The 16,659-nt window shown below is 63.9% G+C and overlaps 1 protein-coding gene across 1 annotated transcript; it reads left to right on the top strand.

Annotated features, from left to right (window-relative positions):
- The first annotated feature begins 6,104 nt into the window (after window positions 1–6,104).
- On the top strand, window positions 6,105–15,022 carry LOC118158435 (junction plakoglobin-like). The gene is made up of 14 exons (XM_035313094.1): window positions 6,105–6,337; window positions 7,348–7,601; window positions 8,070–8,308; window positions 8,993–9,194; window positions 9,706–9,850; window positions 10,449–10,552; window positions 11,484–11,824; window positions 12,253–12,403; window positions 12,573–12,692; window positions 12,864–13,014; window positions 13,146–13,267; window positions 13,542–13,581; window positions 13,881–14,051; window positions 14,133–15,022. The coding sequence occupies exons 1-13, from the start codon at window positions 6,121–6,123 to the stop codon at window positions 14,024–14,026; spliced, it is 2,232 nt and encodes a 743-aa protein (XP_035168985.1). The 5' UTR covers window positions 6,105–6,120; the 3' UTR covers window positions 14,027–14,051; window positions 14,133–15,022.
- The last annotated feature ends 1,637 nt before the right edge of the window (window positions 15,023–16,659 follow it).

Raw genomic sequence — 16,659 nt, 5'->3', positions numbered from 1 at the left:
TGGATGGGAGGTGCTCCTGCTCCGTCCTTGTTTTAGCACAGCACCCAGCCTCGTGTCCAAGGATGCAGGAGCAGTGGTGGGTGCTGCTGGAGCAGGGTGGGGTGGGAGGAGGCTTTCCACGTGCGAGAGAAGCTCCTGCTGATGGCAGAGGATGGGTGTTGGCTCGGGAGGGCGGAGGGGAGGCTTTAGAGCTTTCCTCCCCCTGGGAAGAGGCCAGTGCCTTGCGCGCACAGGGTGTGAAAATACCTGACCTGGGCAGAGCCGTGGGGATGCATGCAGGGAGGGAGGAATGTGGGTGCTGGTGGCCAGGACAGAGCTGGAAGAGGCCGGTTGAACTCTCAAGGGAGAAGTATTCTCTAGGGTGACTTTGTGCCTTAGCAGGAATGGGTTTTAGGACAGGATCGCTCCGCCCTGCGGGTGGATCAGGGTGATTCTTGCACCGGGTGGGTGGGGAGCTGGGCTGGGCTGCAGGTAGAGCCGTGCAGTGCCCAGTCCCACCTCCGAGCTCTTCCTGGCCTTGAAATGACTTGGCTGAGAGTCTTGTGCCTTGGTTTGAGGGCAGAATGGCAGCCAGAGACACTAGGGACCTGCTGGGTCCGTGCCACAGGGTGACCCTAATGGCCAGCGTTGTGCCTGCCCCCACAAGGGAGGGATGTGCGGTGGATGGTACCTTGTTACCTTGTTCTGCGATGGGAAGCGCCAAAATACTGCGGGGTGTGTGCTGGAGCTGTCAGTAACCCCGAATTTGGGTGAAGGCAGGGCGAGGTTTGGGGCACGGGCATCTCCAGCGAGCTGTGCCCTGATGGAGAGCACCGGGGAGCAGAGCGGGGGCTGCGAGGGGATGTGGGGCTGGAGCCAGGTGGGGGGGGGGGGGGGGGGGGCGGGGGGAGGGGGGGGGCGACCCGCCGCCCCCCCCAGCAGAAACAGGGGCTTCCCCTGGGGCTGTCAGCAGCTCTCATACACCCGGACGGCAGCGGCTGAGAAATAAATAGAGCTTGAAGAGCTGCCTCTGGTTATGGGGCGTGGGTCTGCAGAGCGGCTCCTGCGCCCCTCGCTGCCCACCTGAGCCACGCGTGGCCGCAGCCTGTTGCGTGCGCAAGCGGTGGCCAGGACCTGCTCTGGGTGTGCAAACACCGCAAACAAAGGCGGCCAGCTCCTTTGTCTGAGGGCTGGCGAGGGCAGGGCCGGAGTGGGGCTGAGCTCGGTGTGCGCGGTGCTGCTCGCCGCCGCCGCTCTCCTCATTAAACTTCAAGCTGCTCTCTCATCCCCCTTTGAATCCTTTGACTTCTCGTCACTGTACAGCCCTCATTGAAACGGCTCGCGCGAGCAGGGCTCTGACTTTAATGCATCCCACTGATGCCGGCGAGGGCTTGAAAAGCTCCTTTCTCTCCCTCCTTGCGCCGCTTGTTCTCGCCGTGGTTCCTTTTTCAAAGCCACTGAAGCTTTTGTACAGTGCTGGCTCTGCGGTGGCTGTCCCAGCTTTGTTAGCTGTCACACGGCGGTGGCACTGTCACTTCTGGGCCGTGGCTGCCCCAGCCCTGCTGCATCGTCCCCGCTTTGTCTGAGCAGCACCAAATAATCCTCCTGCTCCTCCAGGGAGGACCGGAGATCACTTGCGTGCAGCAGGAGTGCTTCTAAAATAGTCTTTTTTCTTGCATGGTATTTTTTGCCCTGCCTTAAATACCTCTTAAAAGCCCAAGTAGCTGTAATTACCATCGCTCACGTGCTTCCTGCAGCCCAGCTTGCCAGGACACAATCCTGAACACAGCTCAGCCCCACTGCCCTTTGTTCTCTGCAGGGTTGGGGGGGGCGGGGGGGCAGGCAGCTCCTCTGCCCCCTGCCCAGCCAGGGCAGCTCCAGGATCAGGCCCTGCCTGGCACCACCACTGCATCAGGGTTGTTTCTGCCTGCTTCTGGGCACCCCGAGTCCATGATCTGTGTTGTGGGGGTGCTGCTGTGCCCCCACCTGCTGACCTAGAGGGGCTGGATCCCGCTGAGCATCACAGCCCCCAGCCTGGGGTTCGCTCCCCTCCTGCAGCAGCCTCAGCCCCATCCCCAGCGTGCCAAGGAGTCCCTGGGCAATAACCATTTCTGCCCAAAGCAGCATTTATCGCTTCCCTGCCGCTTCTCCCGAGCGGCTCAGCTGGAAACCGGTGCCGGCGCTGGGCTCCGGAGGCTGCGTCCTGCTTGTCCCCAGAGGAAGGGGCACTCTGGGCGGGAGGACGTGTGTTTACTGGAGTTTACTGGAGACTTCCTCTGCAGACAGTGTCCGGGGGGAGACGATGCCGTCTGGCCGCTGATCAAATAATTCTGGAGACAGATGAGCCCTCTGGCCGGGGCTGTGCAGTGCTGGTGGCTTCCTCCGGTTTTCCACCAGGATGCCTGGCTCCAGGAAGCAGGGGGAGGATTTAACCTCTTCCCTGCACTGGGGTGGCTGGAGCTGTTTGCCTGCCTCTGCAGTGGGGCTGCCCCTTCTGGAGCAGGTATTTCCTTGCTGTTTTCTGCACGAACTCAGAGCTTTGCCTGGCTCTTGAGCTGCAGGGGAAGGCGAGGGTCCTGAGGGTCCTGCCTCTCGTGTCTCTGCATGCTCTGCCGCGAGCTGCTCGCCTCCAGAAGCCTCGGGGTGGCCGTGACGGATGCTTCTGAAGGTCAAACCAGGCTTAAGCAGCATCCCCTGCCTGCGGTGTCACCTGCCAGCTCGCTCCCTGCTGAGCAGCGAGGACATCTGAGGACAGCGGAGGGGATGGAAATGCTTGTGTCAGGTGTCGGGCCTCGGTGTGAGGAACTACAGGATGCTCGACGCAGGGTTCAGGAAACATCCCCCTCTGCTCCTGGCACCTCTGACACTTGTTCTGCTGGCCCTGTCACCTTCGGTGCCACCAGCCACCTGTGAGCGAACCCACGGCGGTGCCGGGCTGGTGCCCATCAGCAGGGTGATGCTGCTGGCCCCGTTATAACGGGGCTGGTATGTCCCAGTAATGCCCCTGCTCGTTAGCTTGGGCCTCTTTTGCTGCTTGTAGCCTGTCTGGGGCAGATCACCTGAGCCCGTCGCAGATCTGAGCAGCTCCGCTCGCTTTTGATGTCTTAGAGGCTTGCGGTGCAGACAGGGAGGAGGGTGGCGGGGGGGGATGGCTCATGCATAATGCACAGCTATGTAAAAAGTCAGCGTTTGAGCCGAACTCGCGGATGTCTGAAAAAATTAAGTGCTTGTCAAACGCCTGTGAATTGTAGAGCAGCCGTGGCGGTTGGCTGAGTGCGTGCGGATGGGAAGGGGCCCCTCCTGCCGGTGCCGGGGTGCTCCCACCCACACCTCGTCTGTGCCGTGGAGGAGCTTTGATGCCCTTGGCTCTGTTCTCCCCTTGTCCAGCCCCATCCAGGGCAGCTTTCCAAGTGTTGGTGTGGGGACCTGGTAGGTGGCCGGGGCTGCTGCCAGGGCTCTGCACGCTGCTTCTCGCTGGGGTTGCTGATGGCTTCGGTGAGCCCCGTCGGTGCCAGCTGCTCCGTGGTGGCACCGTGGGACCCTTCCTGCTGGTGGAGGGGGGGGGTTTTCCCCTGCCTGCCTCCCCTCCTGCTGCCCCAGCCTTGTCCTCTGCCTGCTCCTCAGCTCGTGATCCAGGCAGCCAACCTGTTTGTGGTGGCGGGTGGCTGAGCTTTGGTGGCGTTTTGTCCGATTTCCCGACACAAGCTGGAGGCTCCAACACCGTGGTCACCAAAGGGGGAGGGTTGGCTTTCACCAACACCCCCCTGACACCTGACTGCATGCTGGGGCTTTGCTGGAGGATCTGGGGCTGGCTGATTGCTGTGACCACCACCCCTCAGCTTGGCTGGGTTTGCCCCCGGTGCCGTGTGTCACCCCCTTTGCTCTGCGCTGATCGGAAAGCCCAGCTCCAGCCCGCTCCCTGCCATGGGAATAACCTGCCTCCCGTGGCCTCCATTAGCAGGGCTGCCTTTTACTGCCTTACAAACATGCATTATGCACAACCCATTAAAGCCGGAGCAGCGCTCGGCCGTGCGGCTTGCTCCTTTACAGCTCAGAGAATACCAAATTGACAGGAACAGCCCCCCACCGCGCTTCCAGGAAGGCTGCTGGGGGACGGGGGGGGGGTGGTGGGATGCAGGATGCTCCGCTCTCGCTGCGCCCTGACCTCCACCCCTCCTCAGGAAAGGGTTTGTGTACCTGGGCCGGGATGTTTTCCCGGTGAGTGTCGGCCTGTGCCGCTCGCCAGGGCTCGGCTGCTCCTTGGGAACAGCCCGCAGCGCTGGGGCGAGCCGCGCCAAGCCCGTGCGCGCCGCCCTGCCTCCCCCCCCCAGCTCTGCGCAATCCGCGTCCTCTGCCACCACCCAACGCCCTGACTCACTTGGGTGGTGGGGTACCGGGGCTGCCTGCCCCGGGGGAGCTCGTCCTGCTGCCCCTTGCTTGCTTGGGGAGGATGCTGGTGGCACTGCCAGCCCTTGTGGACCCCCGCCTTTTACCCCTGCCTCCTAAAAGCTCTGAGCTGGATCGGGGCCACGGGCACGCGGCCGCCCTGGTCCAGCCTGCTGCATGAATCAGTGCTGGTGGAGGTGGTAATTACGCCTCTGTTTGGCAGCGCTGCTCCCAGCTCTGCCGGGCGCCGTGCAGCAGCTGCTCCCTTCGCCTCTTATCGAGTCTGAAACTCTGACTCATCCCCGCCCGGGCGGCATCGGGTGCTGCTGGGGGCTCGCCGGGTGCCTCCATCCCGGCCGGGGGCTGCGTGCGGGGCCGGTGACTCAGCCCTGCAGCTTCCTGGCCCCCCTGAGCTGCTGCAATACCCTCCCTCGCCTCTCCTCCCCCAGATCCCCAAGCTACGGACAACAAAAACCCAGCCCCGCTCCGAAAGCACGCCCGGGTTGGCTTGTTCTGGGTTTGGGGATGGAGCAGCCGTGCCGCGTTTGGGGATTGGAGTCTGGTCCCCGAGGCTCTGGAGCAGCCAGACGAGGCTGGAGCAGGGCTCGTCCTGCCGACGGGCTCCCCGGAGGCCGAGGCAGCTGCTGGAGGCTGGCGGGGAGCGGAGCGTTCCCGTCTGCCCCAGCCCCGCGGTGACTCACGGCATCGCCATGCGCGCAGGAGGCGGCTGCGGGCGGGAGCTGCTTTTTGCCTGGGATCTCCCGTGGGTCCCGGCTCCCCTTTGCTCCCGGAGCCTCCCATGCTGGCGTTGGGTGCAGGGACCCCATACCCAGGGTGTTCCCAGTATTGCTTCCCACCGCTGTGAGCCTCCCTGCTGGGGCTGCCAGGGCAGCTGGAGCAGCGTTGCCACCCCTCTGCGATAATTCACGAGCACCAGCTGCTGCTGGCCCCTCTTCCCAGCGGATGGGGTTGCCCCGCTTCCCTCTCCCTCCCCTCCCAGGGCTCTGACGCCAGGTTTCTGGCTGCTCCCCGAACTGTTCACAGCCATGGCACACCCTGAGCATGCCACAGCTTGGCTCACCCGTTGCTGGATGAGTCTTGGGGGGGACCACGCTGGCATCCCCCAGCCCAACCCAGCTGCTTGGTGACCCCCGGGAGCCGGCAGCGAGCACGCTGCTGGCACCATGCTCCGCACAGGGAGCACCCAGACCGTGGTGGGCACCCAGGCTGCCATGGGAGAACCGAGCTGCTGGCTTCGCCTGGTTATTTTTAGGCGCTTTAGGAGCGTCCCAGAAGAGCCTTTGAAAGGTTTATTTTATTCCTGGAGTCCCAGCCTCGTCCTCAGCTCGCTGCCAGGTCCCATCTCCGAAAACCTGGTCTTTAAACAGCCTGCATGCGGGAGCGGGGAGGCCCCTTCGCACTTCGGCACCGAGGCGCTGAGCTGCGGTCTCGCGCGGCGGGCGCTGGCTGGCGGGCGGGCGGCTCAGCGCCGGGTGCAGCCGCTCTTCGTGTCTGAACACGAGCAGCAAAGTGCTGAGCTGTGGGTTCGTCATCTCGGTGCCGCCTTTCATCTCGCTTGGGGGAGGAGGGCAGATAGCGATCTGCTCGTGGGCTGCGCCCGGGCGGCTGCGCTAGGCTGCGGCGGGGGCGCCGCCGGGGGTCCGTGGAGAGGAGGAGAGGGGCAGGAAGGTGCCGAGCAGAGAGCCCGGGCTCTGCCCTACAAGCTCTCGGCTCTCCCTGCCCCGCAGAGCAGCCATGGAGGTGATGAACATGATGGAGCAGCCGATCAAGGTGACGGAGTGGCAGCAGACCTACACCTACGACTCGGGCATCCACTCCGGCGTCAACACCCAGGTGCCCTCCGTCAGCAGCAAGTGCCTGGGGGATGATGACGAGGTCTACGGGAAGCAGTACACCATCAAGAAGACCACCACGAGCTACTGCCAGGGAGGAGGCCAGAGCCAAGCACAAGGTAGGGGCCTGGGGAGGGCGGCGATGCCAAGGGGCTCGGCCCACAGCTCAGCTGCGTTTCTGCTTCCTTCCTCCACCTCCCCCATGGCTCTCCCATGGCCTGTGCTTATCGTGCTCCTTCTGGGCACTCCTCCACGCAGCCTTCCACACCCTGGGAGTTGTTGCTGCCTAAAATATCCTCCCTCCCGTCCTCCTTCCCCTGCGCCGAGAGCTCTCGCGTCGAGGGCGCGCAGCCAGAGCCCGCACTGGTGCTGAGCTGTGCACACACATCCCAGCCTGCCGGTCGGTTGGCTGCGGAGAGGAACATCTGATCCCAGCCCACGGGTCGGCCGTCTGCTCTGCTACCTGCCTGCTCAGGAAACCTGTCTCGCTGTGCCTGGCAAAGCCCTCGGTACACGCTGTAAAGCCCTGACAGCCCGCCCGCCTTCCCCCGCTGCTGCTGGGGCGAAGCAGACGGTGGCGCAGCCCGCTGGGCTGAAGGAGCTGCTTCCCCCGGCTTTATCCCTGAAAAGAGGGCAGATCTGCTCTAGTCAAACATGTGGCTCGCCTCCCGGTGATGGGTCCCCGAGGGCTGAGCTGCAAGCTCCTGGTGGAAACAGAGTCCTGTGGAGAGGGACAAATCCTGCCCGGTCCCTGCTGCGGGCAGCTGGGGACCACAGGTCTCTGCTGGGGACGTTCCTGCCGCTCTCGTCCCTGCAGCCCCAGCCAGGAAAGCCTCCGTGTCCTTCTCCTAATCCCCAACGCCAGCCGGTCCTGAGTTGCAAATACCCTTAATTTTTTAATTAACGGGCCTCGTGTGACAAGTGCTTAATCACGCTGCCTAATTGAGCGTTGCCTTATCTCCACGCCGCCCTATCTGTTTACGCTTGGAAGCGCTGGGCTCCTCGCAGGACGTGCTGGGACTGCTGACGTGGCTGGTGCCGTGGCGCTGAGCTCTTCTCGCTCAGCTCCTTGAAATTTGGGGAGCGGGGCTGAGAGACCTGACCCTGCCTCCCTCTCTCTTCCCCGCAGCGGATATGGAGGCTCAGCTGGCCATGACCCGGGCTCAGCGCGTCCGGGCCGCCATGTACCCCGAGACGGTGGAGGACCGCTCCCTGCTCATCACCACGCAGGTGGAGGGGCAGCAGACCAACGTGCAGCGCCTGGCCGAGCCCTCGCAGATGCTCAAGTCTGCCATCGTGCACCTCATCAACTACCAGGACGACGCCGAGCTGGCCACCCGCGCCATCCCGGAGCTCACCAAGCTGCTCAATGATGAGGACCCGGTAAGGAAGCGCGGCTTGATTGCACGTTTCCCTGGGCTTCCAGCTGCAGGGCTCCTGCGGTGTGCTTCCCCAGCAAGGGTGGCACAAACGGGGTCCCAGACGGCTGCTGCCATCCGGCTCCCTTCCTCGTGGCGAAGCCCTGTGGTCACCTCCGCCCTGCAGCAGGATGGAGCCCACCTCTGCGGCTTGTCCCTGCTGCTCTGATGCAGCCCTCGTAGTCCTGGCCTTGCGCAGGCTTCTTGCCCGCTCTCGAAGCCCCGGACCCCGCTGCCTGCCTCCTTTCCTTGGTGCCGTGGGTCAGACCCTACGCTGCGAGCTGCAGCGTGGCTCCTGGAGCGAGGTGGACGAGGCTTGTGCCAAGCAGCGGCCCTCGATGGGGGCAGCCCCAGCAGAGCGGGGGAACCCCGGTGCGCCTTCGGGGGGCTGCCCTGGGACCTCTCCCCTCACCAACTCCTCTCCCAACCCCAGGTGGTCGTCAGCAAAGCGGCCATGATCGTGAACCAGCTCTCCAAGAAGGAGGCGTCCCGCCGTGCACTGATGCAGTCGTCCCAGATCGTGGCGGCCGTGGTGCGCACCATGCAGAGCACCAGCGACCTGGACACGGCCCGCTGCACCACCAGCATCCTGCACAACCTCTCCCACCACCGCGAGGGCCTGCTCTCCATCTTCAAGTCCGGTGGCATCCCGGCCCTCGTCAGGATGCTCAGGTACGGGGGTGCTGGCGGGAGCAGGGCACGGCCCCCGGGGTGGCCCTAAGAGGGTGGTGGAGCCAAGATGATGTCCCAGCCAGGCTCGTGGGGGCAGAAGGAGGGGAAGGGAGGGCTCCTGCTGTGCCTCAGCAGGGGTCCCGCTTCTGCCCGTGCCAAAAGAAGACCTCACCTGGAGCCTGAGGCCAGCAGCAGAAGGAAGAGCTTCTTGGAGGGGCTCCAGAGCAGGGCCACGAGGATGCTCAGCGGCCGGAGCCCCTCCGCTGTGAAGCGGCTGAGAGCTGGGTGGCTCAGCCTGGGGAAGGGAAGGCGCTGGGGAGAGCTTACGGCAGCCTTTCCATGTCCCAATGGGGCCGCAGGAAAGCTGGGGAGGGACTCCTTGGTTGGGGGGGGTAGCAATAGGACAAAGGGGGGTGGCTTTAAACTTATTAAAAAAATACAGGTTTAGATTAGATAGATTATTAGATATACAGGGAGGAAATTCTTCCCTCTGAGGGTGGTGAGCTGCGGGTGCTCCACCCCTGGTGGTGCCCCAGGCCAGGCTGGATGGGGATTTGGGGCGTTGGGACCCACGGAAGGGTGCTGGGCGGGCAGAGACGGGTGCGGGCAGCGCCCCGGGCGCCGCTTGGAGCGTGGCGAGCCCAGCGGCGGCCGCCGGTGCTGACGCGGCTCCTGCGCCTGCAGCTCGCCGGTCGAGTCGGTCCTCTTCTACGCCATCACCACCCTGCACAACCTGCTGCTCTACCAGGAGGGGGCCAAGATGGCCGTGCGCCTGGCCGACGGGCTGCAGAAGATGGTGCCCTTGCTGAACAAGAACAACCCCAAGTTCCTGGCCATCACCACCGACTGCCTTCAGCTCCTCGCCTACGGCAACCAGGAGAGCAAGGTGAGCCCCGGGGGATGCCTGCTGGCACCAAGGGGGGGGACCCGATTGGGGTGGCGAGTTGGGGACAGCCGCTTGACCTTGCAGACCGAAGCCCAGGAGGGCAGCGGGGAGGGGGCAGCTGCCCCCGTCTGGGCTGTGTCACCCCCCCCAGGCTGTCCCCGGTGGCGCTGTCTGCGGCGCTGTCACGTCCGACACCTCGCGGGCAGGACGTCCCCGCCGGCGCAGACGGTCCCAGTCTGGCCGGTAAAGCGGCTTGGCTGGGTTTCTCCATCTGCTGCTCTGGGCAACGGCTCCATCTTTGTTCTTGGGCTGCTGCTCTCTCCTCCTACGCTCGAGTCGCTGCAGCCTGGCGTGGCTGCACGGCGCGGGGTGCTGAGGTTTGGTCCCCGGAGCGAAGCGATGGGGTGACGCTGCCCACCCCACCTCGCGGGACAGGGGTCCGCGGTGCGCAGGGCTGGTGTGGCCAGAGCTGCTGCAGCACCCCCCTGACCCTGTCCCCTTTGCCTCGCAGCTGATTATTTTGGCCAACGGAGGGCCCCAAGCCCTGGTGCAGATCATGCGCAGCTACAACTACGAGAAGCTGCTGTGGACCACGAGCCGGGTGCTCAAGGTGCTGTCGGTGTGTCCCAGCAACAAGCCCGCTATCGTCGAGGCCGGTAAGAGGGGCTGCCTCTGCGGACAGCAGGACGTTTGGGCGTTTGGGATTTTGGGGTGATGCAACCGAGGGTGCCCGGCCTCCCGAGGCTGCTCCCCTGCTTCGTGCCAGACCCCAGAGCTGCAGGGTTTGGGCTGGTCCTCCTGCAGTAGTGACTCCTCCAGACCCTGTTTGCTCCCTGCTCCTTGGGGTGGCGAGGGGGGACCCTGGTGTCCAAGGGGGCTCATCCTGCTGTCGTTCCTCCCCCGGATGGCTGCCGTCATCTCGCAGCTGATGCGCAGGACGCTCTGAAGCCTTGCACAGCCCGGTAAAACCACCTGTGCGTGGCCTGGTGCCCGGGACAGCTCGCTGAGGTGCTTTCCTCAGCCCTCGCGTGGGCAGGAGCCGGCCCGGCTGGCGGGCAGGGAGCTGCCTCCCTGCACCGCATTTAGCCTCCGCTAACCCACAAGGCGACAGCGTGCGTTGGAGGCAACAGTCGGGCGGCATCCAGCCCCCGCTCGCCGTGCGGAGAGCTGCTGTTGCTCCCTTTTCCTCTCCGCCGGGGACGCTTTGCATGTCTGGATATTTATAGGCGGCTCGGTGTCTCGTTTCCCTGGCAGGCGGCATGCAGGCGTTGGGCAAGCACCTGACCAGCTCCAGCCCCAGGCTGGTGCAGAATTGTCTCTGGACCCTGCGGAACCTCTCTGACGTGGCCACCAAGCAAGTGAGTGCGGGGGACACGGCGTCGTGCTTCAGCGCAGCCTTTTGGGGAGCATCTCGGGGCTGTCGGATGGGTCTTGCGCCAGCCTGCCCCTCTCCATGAAGCCCTGTGCCGGTGCCAGGCTGAACCCGAAGCGTCGTCCTCGTTGCTGCTCCGCATCCCCGCCTCCTGCGGCAGCATCCCCGGGGCTGCTCACTGCTCTGGCTCACGGCAGCAGCTCCTTCCCCCAGCGAGGATGCTGCCGTGGCACCGAGCCCCGGGAGCCGTGGGGCTCGAGGGTGGCCCTTGCTCTTCCCAACCCCTCTCCGCCTCCTGATGCGTTCCCCATGTGGTGCTCGGGCTGCGACTCCGCGCGGATTAGTGCCTGATGCAGTGTGGAAACTATTCGGGCTGGCGGTGGAAGGCACGCAGCCGGGTCCCCTGGCTCGGCTGAGCGTGGGGGGGGGGGACACGCGTTGCTTTAACCCCTTCCTGGCCCTGTCTGCACAGCTGGGTCCGGGGCTGTGGTCACCTTGGGACAGCTCGGGGAGCGCTGGCTTCTCGCCTTGCTCGGAGCAGCTGGAGGCTGCGCTGGTTGTGCGTTTCCAGCAGGGAAAACTTGGTGGAGATTTTAAACTCAGAGCGAAGTTGCGCACGTCTGGGGCGCTGCCATTCGCTCTGCCCAGGTGATGCTGAGAGGTGCTGGGAGCAGCAGCAGGGGTTGCACAAGCTCGGGCGCCGTGCAGATGCATGAGGCTGGGGCTCGAAGGAGAGGGGATTGTGTCTGGGAGGGGGGGGAGCCCCCACAGTTGGGGCAGGCATTCTGCCCACGTAACAGGGAGAAGCTCTGACACCCCAAGAGGGGAAGAGCTCGGGTGCAGCTCAGCCCAGGAGCTGGGCAGGATCTGGCCGTGGTGGGGGGAACTGCTCTGACCTCCCATCTCTGCTTCTGCAGGAGGGGCTGGACGGCGTCCTCAAGATCCTGGTGAACCAGCTGAGCTCCGACGACGTGAACGTGCTGACCTGTGCCACCGGCACCCTCTCCAACCTGACCTGCAACAACAGCAAGAACAAGACCCTGGTGACGCAGTCGAATGGGGTGGAGGCCCTGATCCACACCATCCTGCGGGCGGGCGACAAGGAGGACATCACCGAGCCGGCCGTGTGCGCTCTGCGGCACCTCACCAGCCGGCACCCCGAGGCCGAGATGGCGCAGAACTCCGTGCGGCTCAACTACGGCATCCCCGCCATCGTCAAGCTCCTCAACCAGCCCAACCAGTGGCCACTGGTCAAGGTGTGAGGGGTTCTGGGGTGGGATTTGGGGGCTGGAGGAACTCCCAGGGGCTGGACTCGAGCGAGCCCCCAGGCTGCTGGTCCCTGCTGGGGTTTGCAGCTGGAGCACGGAGGCAGCGAGCACCGGTGGCTGCTGCAGTTTCCGCAGGGCTGCGTCCTTGGCGGCCGCTAATGGGAGGAAATTGCTCGTGCTCGGCTGCTGTAGTGAAATCAATCCTCGCCCCCCCCCCGGCCGCCCCCGCAGCAAGGGGGGGAGGCAGATCCGGTATGGGAGGGTGTAGGGGGGTGCAGGAAGCTGGAGTCAGCCTGTGCTGCAGAGAGAGGTTGGGGAAGCAGGCAGGGGGCCCTGCGGGGTGCACTCACGCCTCCGGTCCCTGTTTGATGAATCTCTCTGTCGGGGGGGGGGGGGCGGGGGGGGGGGGGGGGGCGAGCGTCGGCCTGATCCGCGACCTGGCCCTGTGCCCAGCCAACCATGCCCCGCTGCAGGAGGCGGCCGTCATCCCCCGCCTGGTCCAGCTGCTGGTGAAGGCGCACCAGGATGCTCAGCGTCACGTCGCAGCCGGCACGCAGCAGCCCTACACGGTGAGCCACTGCGGCAGGGTCCGGCCACGCTGCCCGTGCCCCTCTTCCCCGGTCCTGGCGTGGCCTGGTGTCCCCCCAAAGCTGGCTGCGTCCCCATGGCATGGCACGTCCCCACGAGGTGGTCGCGCCCCAGTCTGGGGACAGTGGTTGAGCGCGTGTCCCCTCGCAGGACGGCGTGAAGATGGAGGAGATCGTGGAGGGATGCACGGGAGCGCTGCACATCCTGGCCCGGGACCCCATGAACAGGATGGAAATCTTCCGGCTCAACACCATCCCTCTCTTCGTGCAGGTCAGGGGCTGGGGGCGCTGGGGCTGTGCCGTGCCCCCTCCCAGCCACTGGCACGTCCTGGTGGTGGGCTGGGAGCCGCGGCACTCAGCTGGCAGCACCTGATGGGCTGCATCAGGAGCACGAAAGCAGCCGTGCCGACTGCTTCACGCTGCTGTTAATCTCTCCTGACAGCTCCTCTACTCGCCCGTGGAGAACATCCAGCGCGTCGCGGCTGGCGTGCTGTGCGAGCTGGCCCAGGACAAGGAGGCAGCAGATGCCATTGATGCCGAGGGGGCCTCGGCTCCGCTCATGGAGCTGCTGCACTCCAGGAACGAGGGGACAGGTGAGTGCAGCCGGCCTGGGCCCTGCTGCCTTTCGTTGGCACGTCCGAAGCAGGAATCCTCGGGCTGACCGTGGCGAGGAGCCGGGCTCCCCGTGCCGCCCGGCTCAGCGGTGCCTCCTGTCCCTCCGCAGCCACCTACGCGGCTGCCGTGCTCTTCCGAATCTCCGAGGACAAGAACCCTGACTACAGGAAGCGCGTGTCCGTGGAGCTCACCAACTCCCTCTTCAAGCACGACCCCGCGGCGTGGGAGGCGGTGAGCACCGCGCTGGGCACGGGGACGAGCCTCGCGGGGACGGGGGCCTCCAGGGGAGGCCACCTCCTGCCTCCGCGCGCTATAGCTGCCTCCTGGTGGGGCTGGGATGGGGGTGATGGATGGACAGGGGGAGGTGGGAGGTGGCTGGGCTGCATCCTTGGCTCTCCAGAAGCCCTGGGTTACGGCATGGGGTTGGGCACCACGTAGCCACGGAACATCGCGTGAACCCGTGCACGTTCCCCGTGTCTTAAAACCGTGCCGCCTTCTTTCGTAGGCTCAGAGCATGATCCCCATCAACGAGCCCTACTCAGACGGTGAGTACAGAGTGAACCCTTCCTGCGGGGTCCTGCAGTGAGGGCTGAGCTGGTTTTAAATGCTCTCAACGAGCTGTCTCGGGCAGCTGCCTGGCCTGCGTGGGGACGCTCAGCTCCCCAAGAACTGCGCCCCTCGGCTCCGCAGCTTTTGGGGCAGGGGGTGACAGATGGCCCCGGTGTCCCCCTGCAGCACCACGTGCCTAACGCTGCCCAGGACAGGGGGAGCAGGAGGATGGCTGAGCCCGGGTGCTTCCCCCCAGCACCGGGAGCTGAGCTGTGTGTCCCTTGTCCCCCGGCAGAGCTGGACCCCGGCTACCGCCCCATGTACTCGGGTGACATCCCCCTGGACCCCATCGACATGCACATGGACATGGACGGAGACTACCCCATGGACGCCTACAGCGACGGCGTCCGGGCGCCCTTCGCCGACCACATGCTCGCCTAAACCCGCGCCCCAGACCCCGCACCAGGTAACGCCGGGGGGTGCGCGGGGCGCTGCCCCCCGAGCCCCCCGCACTGGGTGACGTGAGCTCCCTCCCGCCGCGCCGCAGGTGTTTCCTCCATCCCGAGAGGGTGGCCCCAGAGCTGAGCATTCGCGAGAAGGACTTGGGAGACAGAAGTGCCTGAGAAGACAAACTTTTCCATTCCCACGAGAGGTTTTGTTTCTCAATTTTTATTATTTTTTCTTCGCTGTGGGTCTGTGGAGAAGGTCCTTCCTCCTGGGACTGCTTCAAGCACCTACTGCCGCATCCAGCATCCAAGATACTGTTTCTGAAGCTTTAAGACACACAAACCTTGCATCATTATCAACCTTTCATTGGCAAAATAGTCTTTTCTATGAATATATATATTTCTTTTTTATTTTTAATATGGTGCCAACGGCTTTTGCCGTCTTTAAGTTTGTGCTTTCTAACTTCCCCACTACTCGTTCTGCGTGTTAGTGTCCTAGAAAAAGGAATCTAACATGAGAAAACCCTTTGTCTTCGGCGAACTCTGACTTACTCAATCAGGCCAATCCGGAGTTTGCTGAAAACAAACGGTCCCATGTCCCAAGACCTTCGTTTTAGCCATCGGGATGTCTGCGGTTTAATCCTTTCTGATCAGCCGTTGGGGAGCTGACTTTGTGTAACTGCCTGTCCTAACAGTAACAATAGAGAAGTGACTCCAGCATTAGGAACCGTGTCCTTGTACTGATCTCTGTTGCACATTTTAACCCGTTTCCCTTCTTTTTGGTGAGTGGTGTGTTTCCGTCCCCTCTTTCCTTACCTTATGATTTTTTTTTTTAAAAAAAAAAAGAGGCTCTAGAGCTGAGGGTTTTAATGCTCCGACTGGAAATGGATGGACTGTTACCGGAGTGTGGTTCAGGAATGGAAGATTTTATTATTTCTGTAAGTTGTTTTTGTATAGACCAAAGCAAAGAATAAAATAACCCCCCCCAGCCCCAGGTTGCCACGAGCCTGTTCTTCCGCCGGCTCGGGAAGGTTGCGAGTCCCTCGGGGCAGGAGGGGGAAGGCGGGCATCGCCCCCAGCAGCACCCGCACTTGCTCTTAGCCCTTCTGCTGCCGGTGCTGGGTCATTAGCATGCCGGCTCCATCCAGGCTGCTCGTCTGATCTGTCAGGAGGTAAAAAAAACTCCCAGTAATTAAGATGTTTGTTCATTAAGCAGCATCACCGGCGTCTCATCTCTGCTGCTGCTGCACGGAGCTCGTTTTAATGAGCTCCAGGGGATAAACGCGCGCGCCGCGAGCGAGCCCCGGTGATTGATAGAGCGAAGCCGGGACGGAGCTGCAAGAAGCTAGGCTTAAAAAAGTGATTTACTCCAGTCAGACACGGTCGCCTTCTCCTGCCTTCGCCTGGCTTTAGTAGCAAGAGCAGATGGCAAAAGGAAATATTCTCAACTGAAATGCTAACTCTGACAGCTGCTCCCTTGGAGAGCAATGTGGAAGCGGCTCCAGGCGCCAGGCTGGGATCGTGCTGGGAGGTGGAAACTTCCCGAAGTTACCCACGAACTTCACGGCCTCCCATCTGCTCGGCAGCCTTCCCTCGTCCTCTGCCACTCGGCACAGGGACCTGTCCCTGGGAAGGATGCAGGGGATGGGGACAGGCACCGCCAGGAGCTGGTGGCCCCAGGCTTTCCCACAGCACTTTCTGGGGCAGGAAGCTCCTGGGTGAGCCTGGCAGGAGAAGAAAACCTGCAGCAGGTCCCCTGGAGGCTGCCTGCAGAGGCAGGGGTGGTTTTGCCTACGGCTGGATACGTGCTGGGGGTGGGAGGGTGACATGCAGGTGGCCATGGGATGCCCACGTCCCTGTCCCCGCTGGGTTTGTACCTCTGCCTTGCGTCAGCTGGGGGCTGTGTGCGCTCCTTGGGCAGCGGTGGGGGACCCAGGGAGAGCCCAGCCCCATGCCACCAGGGCAGCAGGGACACGCGGAGCTGCCTGTGCTGTGTCTGGTGGCTCGGGGTGCTGCAGTCAGTGCACGTGGGGCCTGATGCGCAGCACCGGTGTGGCACGGAGGAGGCAGCTCCCTGCAGCTGCTGTAGCAAAGCTCATTTTGTGCAGCCACCGGCGAGACGCTAATCAGGTGGACACGGCTGCCACCAGTGCTGGGAGATGGGGGCTGCGATCAAAGGGAACTGGGAACAACGTCGTGGCCGTTCCCGCTCGCTGTCAGCCCCTCTCCAGCCTTGTGCTTTTGCTCAGCTCTGCCGCGGTGGGGAGGCAAGGGGGGGGCCCGTATAATGCAGGGCAGGGTGTGAAGGTTTGCACGTCCGCCGTGCTGTGCTGCCATCCTGCTCACCTCGAGCCGCTCAGGGCCGTATCCTTGCTCTGTGCTGCACAACCCCAGCAGCCTGGAGCAGGGACGAGCTGAAGGGCAAGGGCAGAGGAGCCGGCTGGGGCAGCGGGGCTGCCTCCGGCACCATCCCACTGGGGTGGGGGAACATCCTGCACCCAGCTCAGCCCCGGGGGCTGTGGCCAAGCACCGATGCAGCCTCGCTTCCCACCCTGGCCTGTGCCAGGATCAGTGCCCAGCAAAACAACACAGCCAGTGGCTGCCTTCTGGGGGGGGGGGGGGGGGGGC

Source organism: Oxyura jamaicensis (assembly GCF_011077185.1).
Source record: "Oxyura jamaicensis isolate SHBP4307 breed ruddy duck chromosome 27 unlocalized genomic scaffold, BPBGC_Ojam_1.0 oxy27_random_OJ102518, whole genome shotgun sequence".
Lineage (NCBI taxonomy): Eukaryota > Metazoa > Chordata > Aves > Anseriformes > Anatidae > Oxyura > Oxyura jamaicensis.
Note: the sequence above shows the minus strand (reverse complement) of the source record. Positions and strands in the feature narration are given on the sequence as shown.

Coding starts and splice junctions, on each gene's coding strand:
- LOC118158435 (XM_035313094.1), top strand. CDS start 6,121: ATGGAGGTGATGAACATGATGGAGCAGCCGATCAAGGTGACGGAGTGG. Junction 9,195..9,705: donor ACGGCAACCAGGAGAGCAAG/GTGAGCCCCGGG, acceptor TTTGCCTCGCAG/CTGATTATTTTGGCCAACGG. Junction 11,825..12,252: donor CAGTGGCCACTGGTCAAGGT/GTGAGGGGTTCT, acceptor GGGGGGGGCGAG/CGTCGGCCTGATCCGCGACC.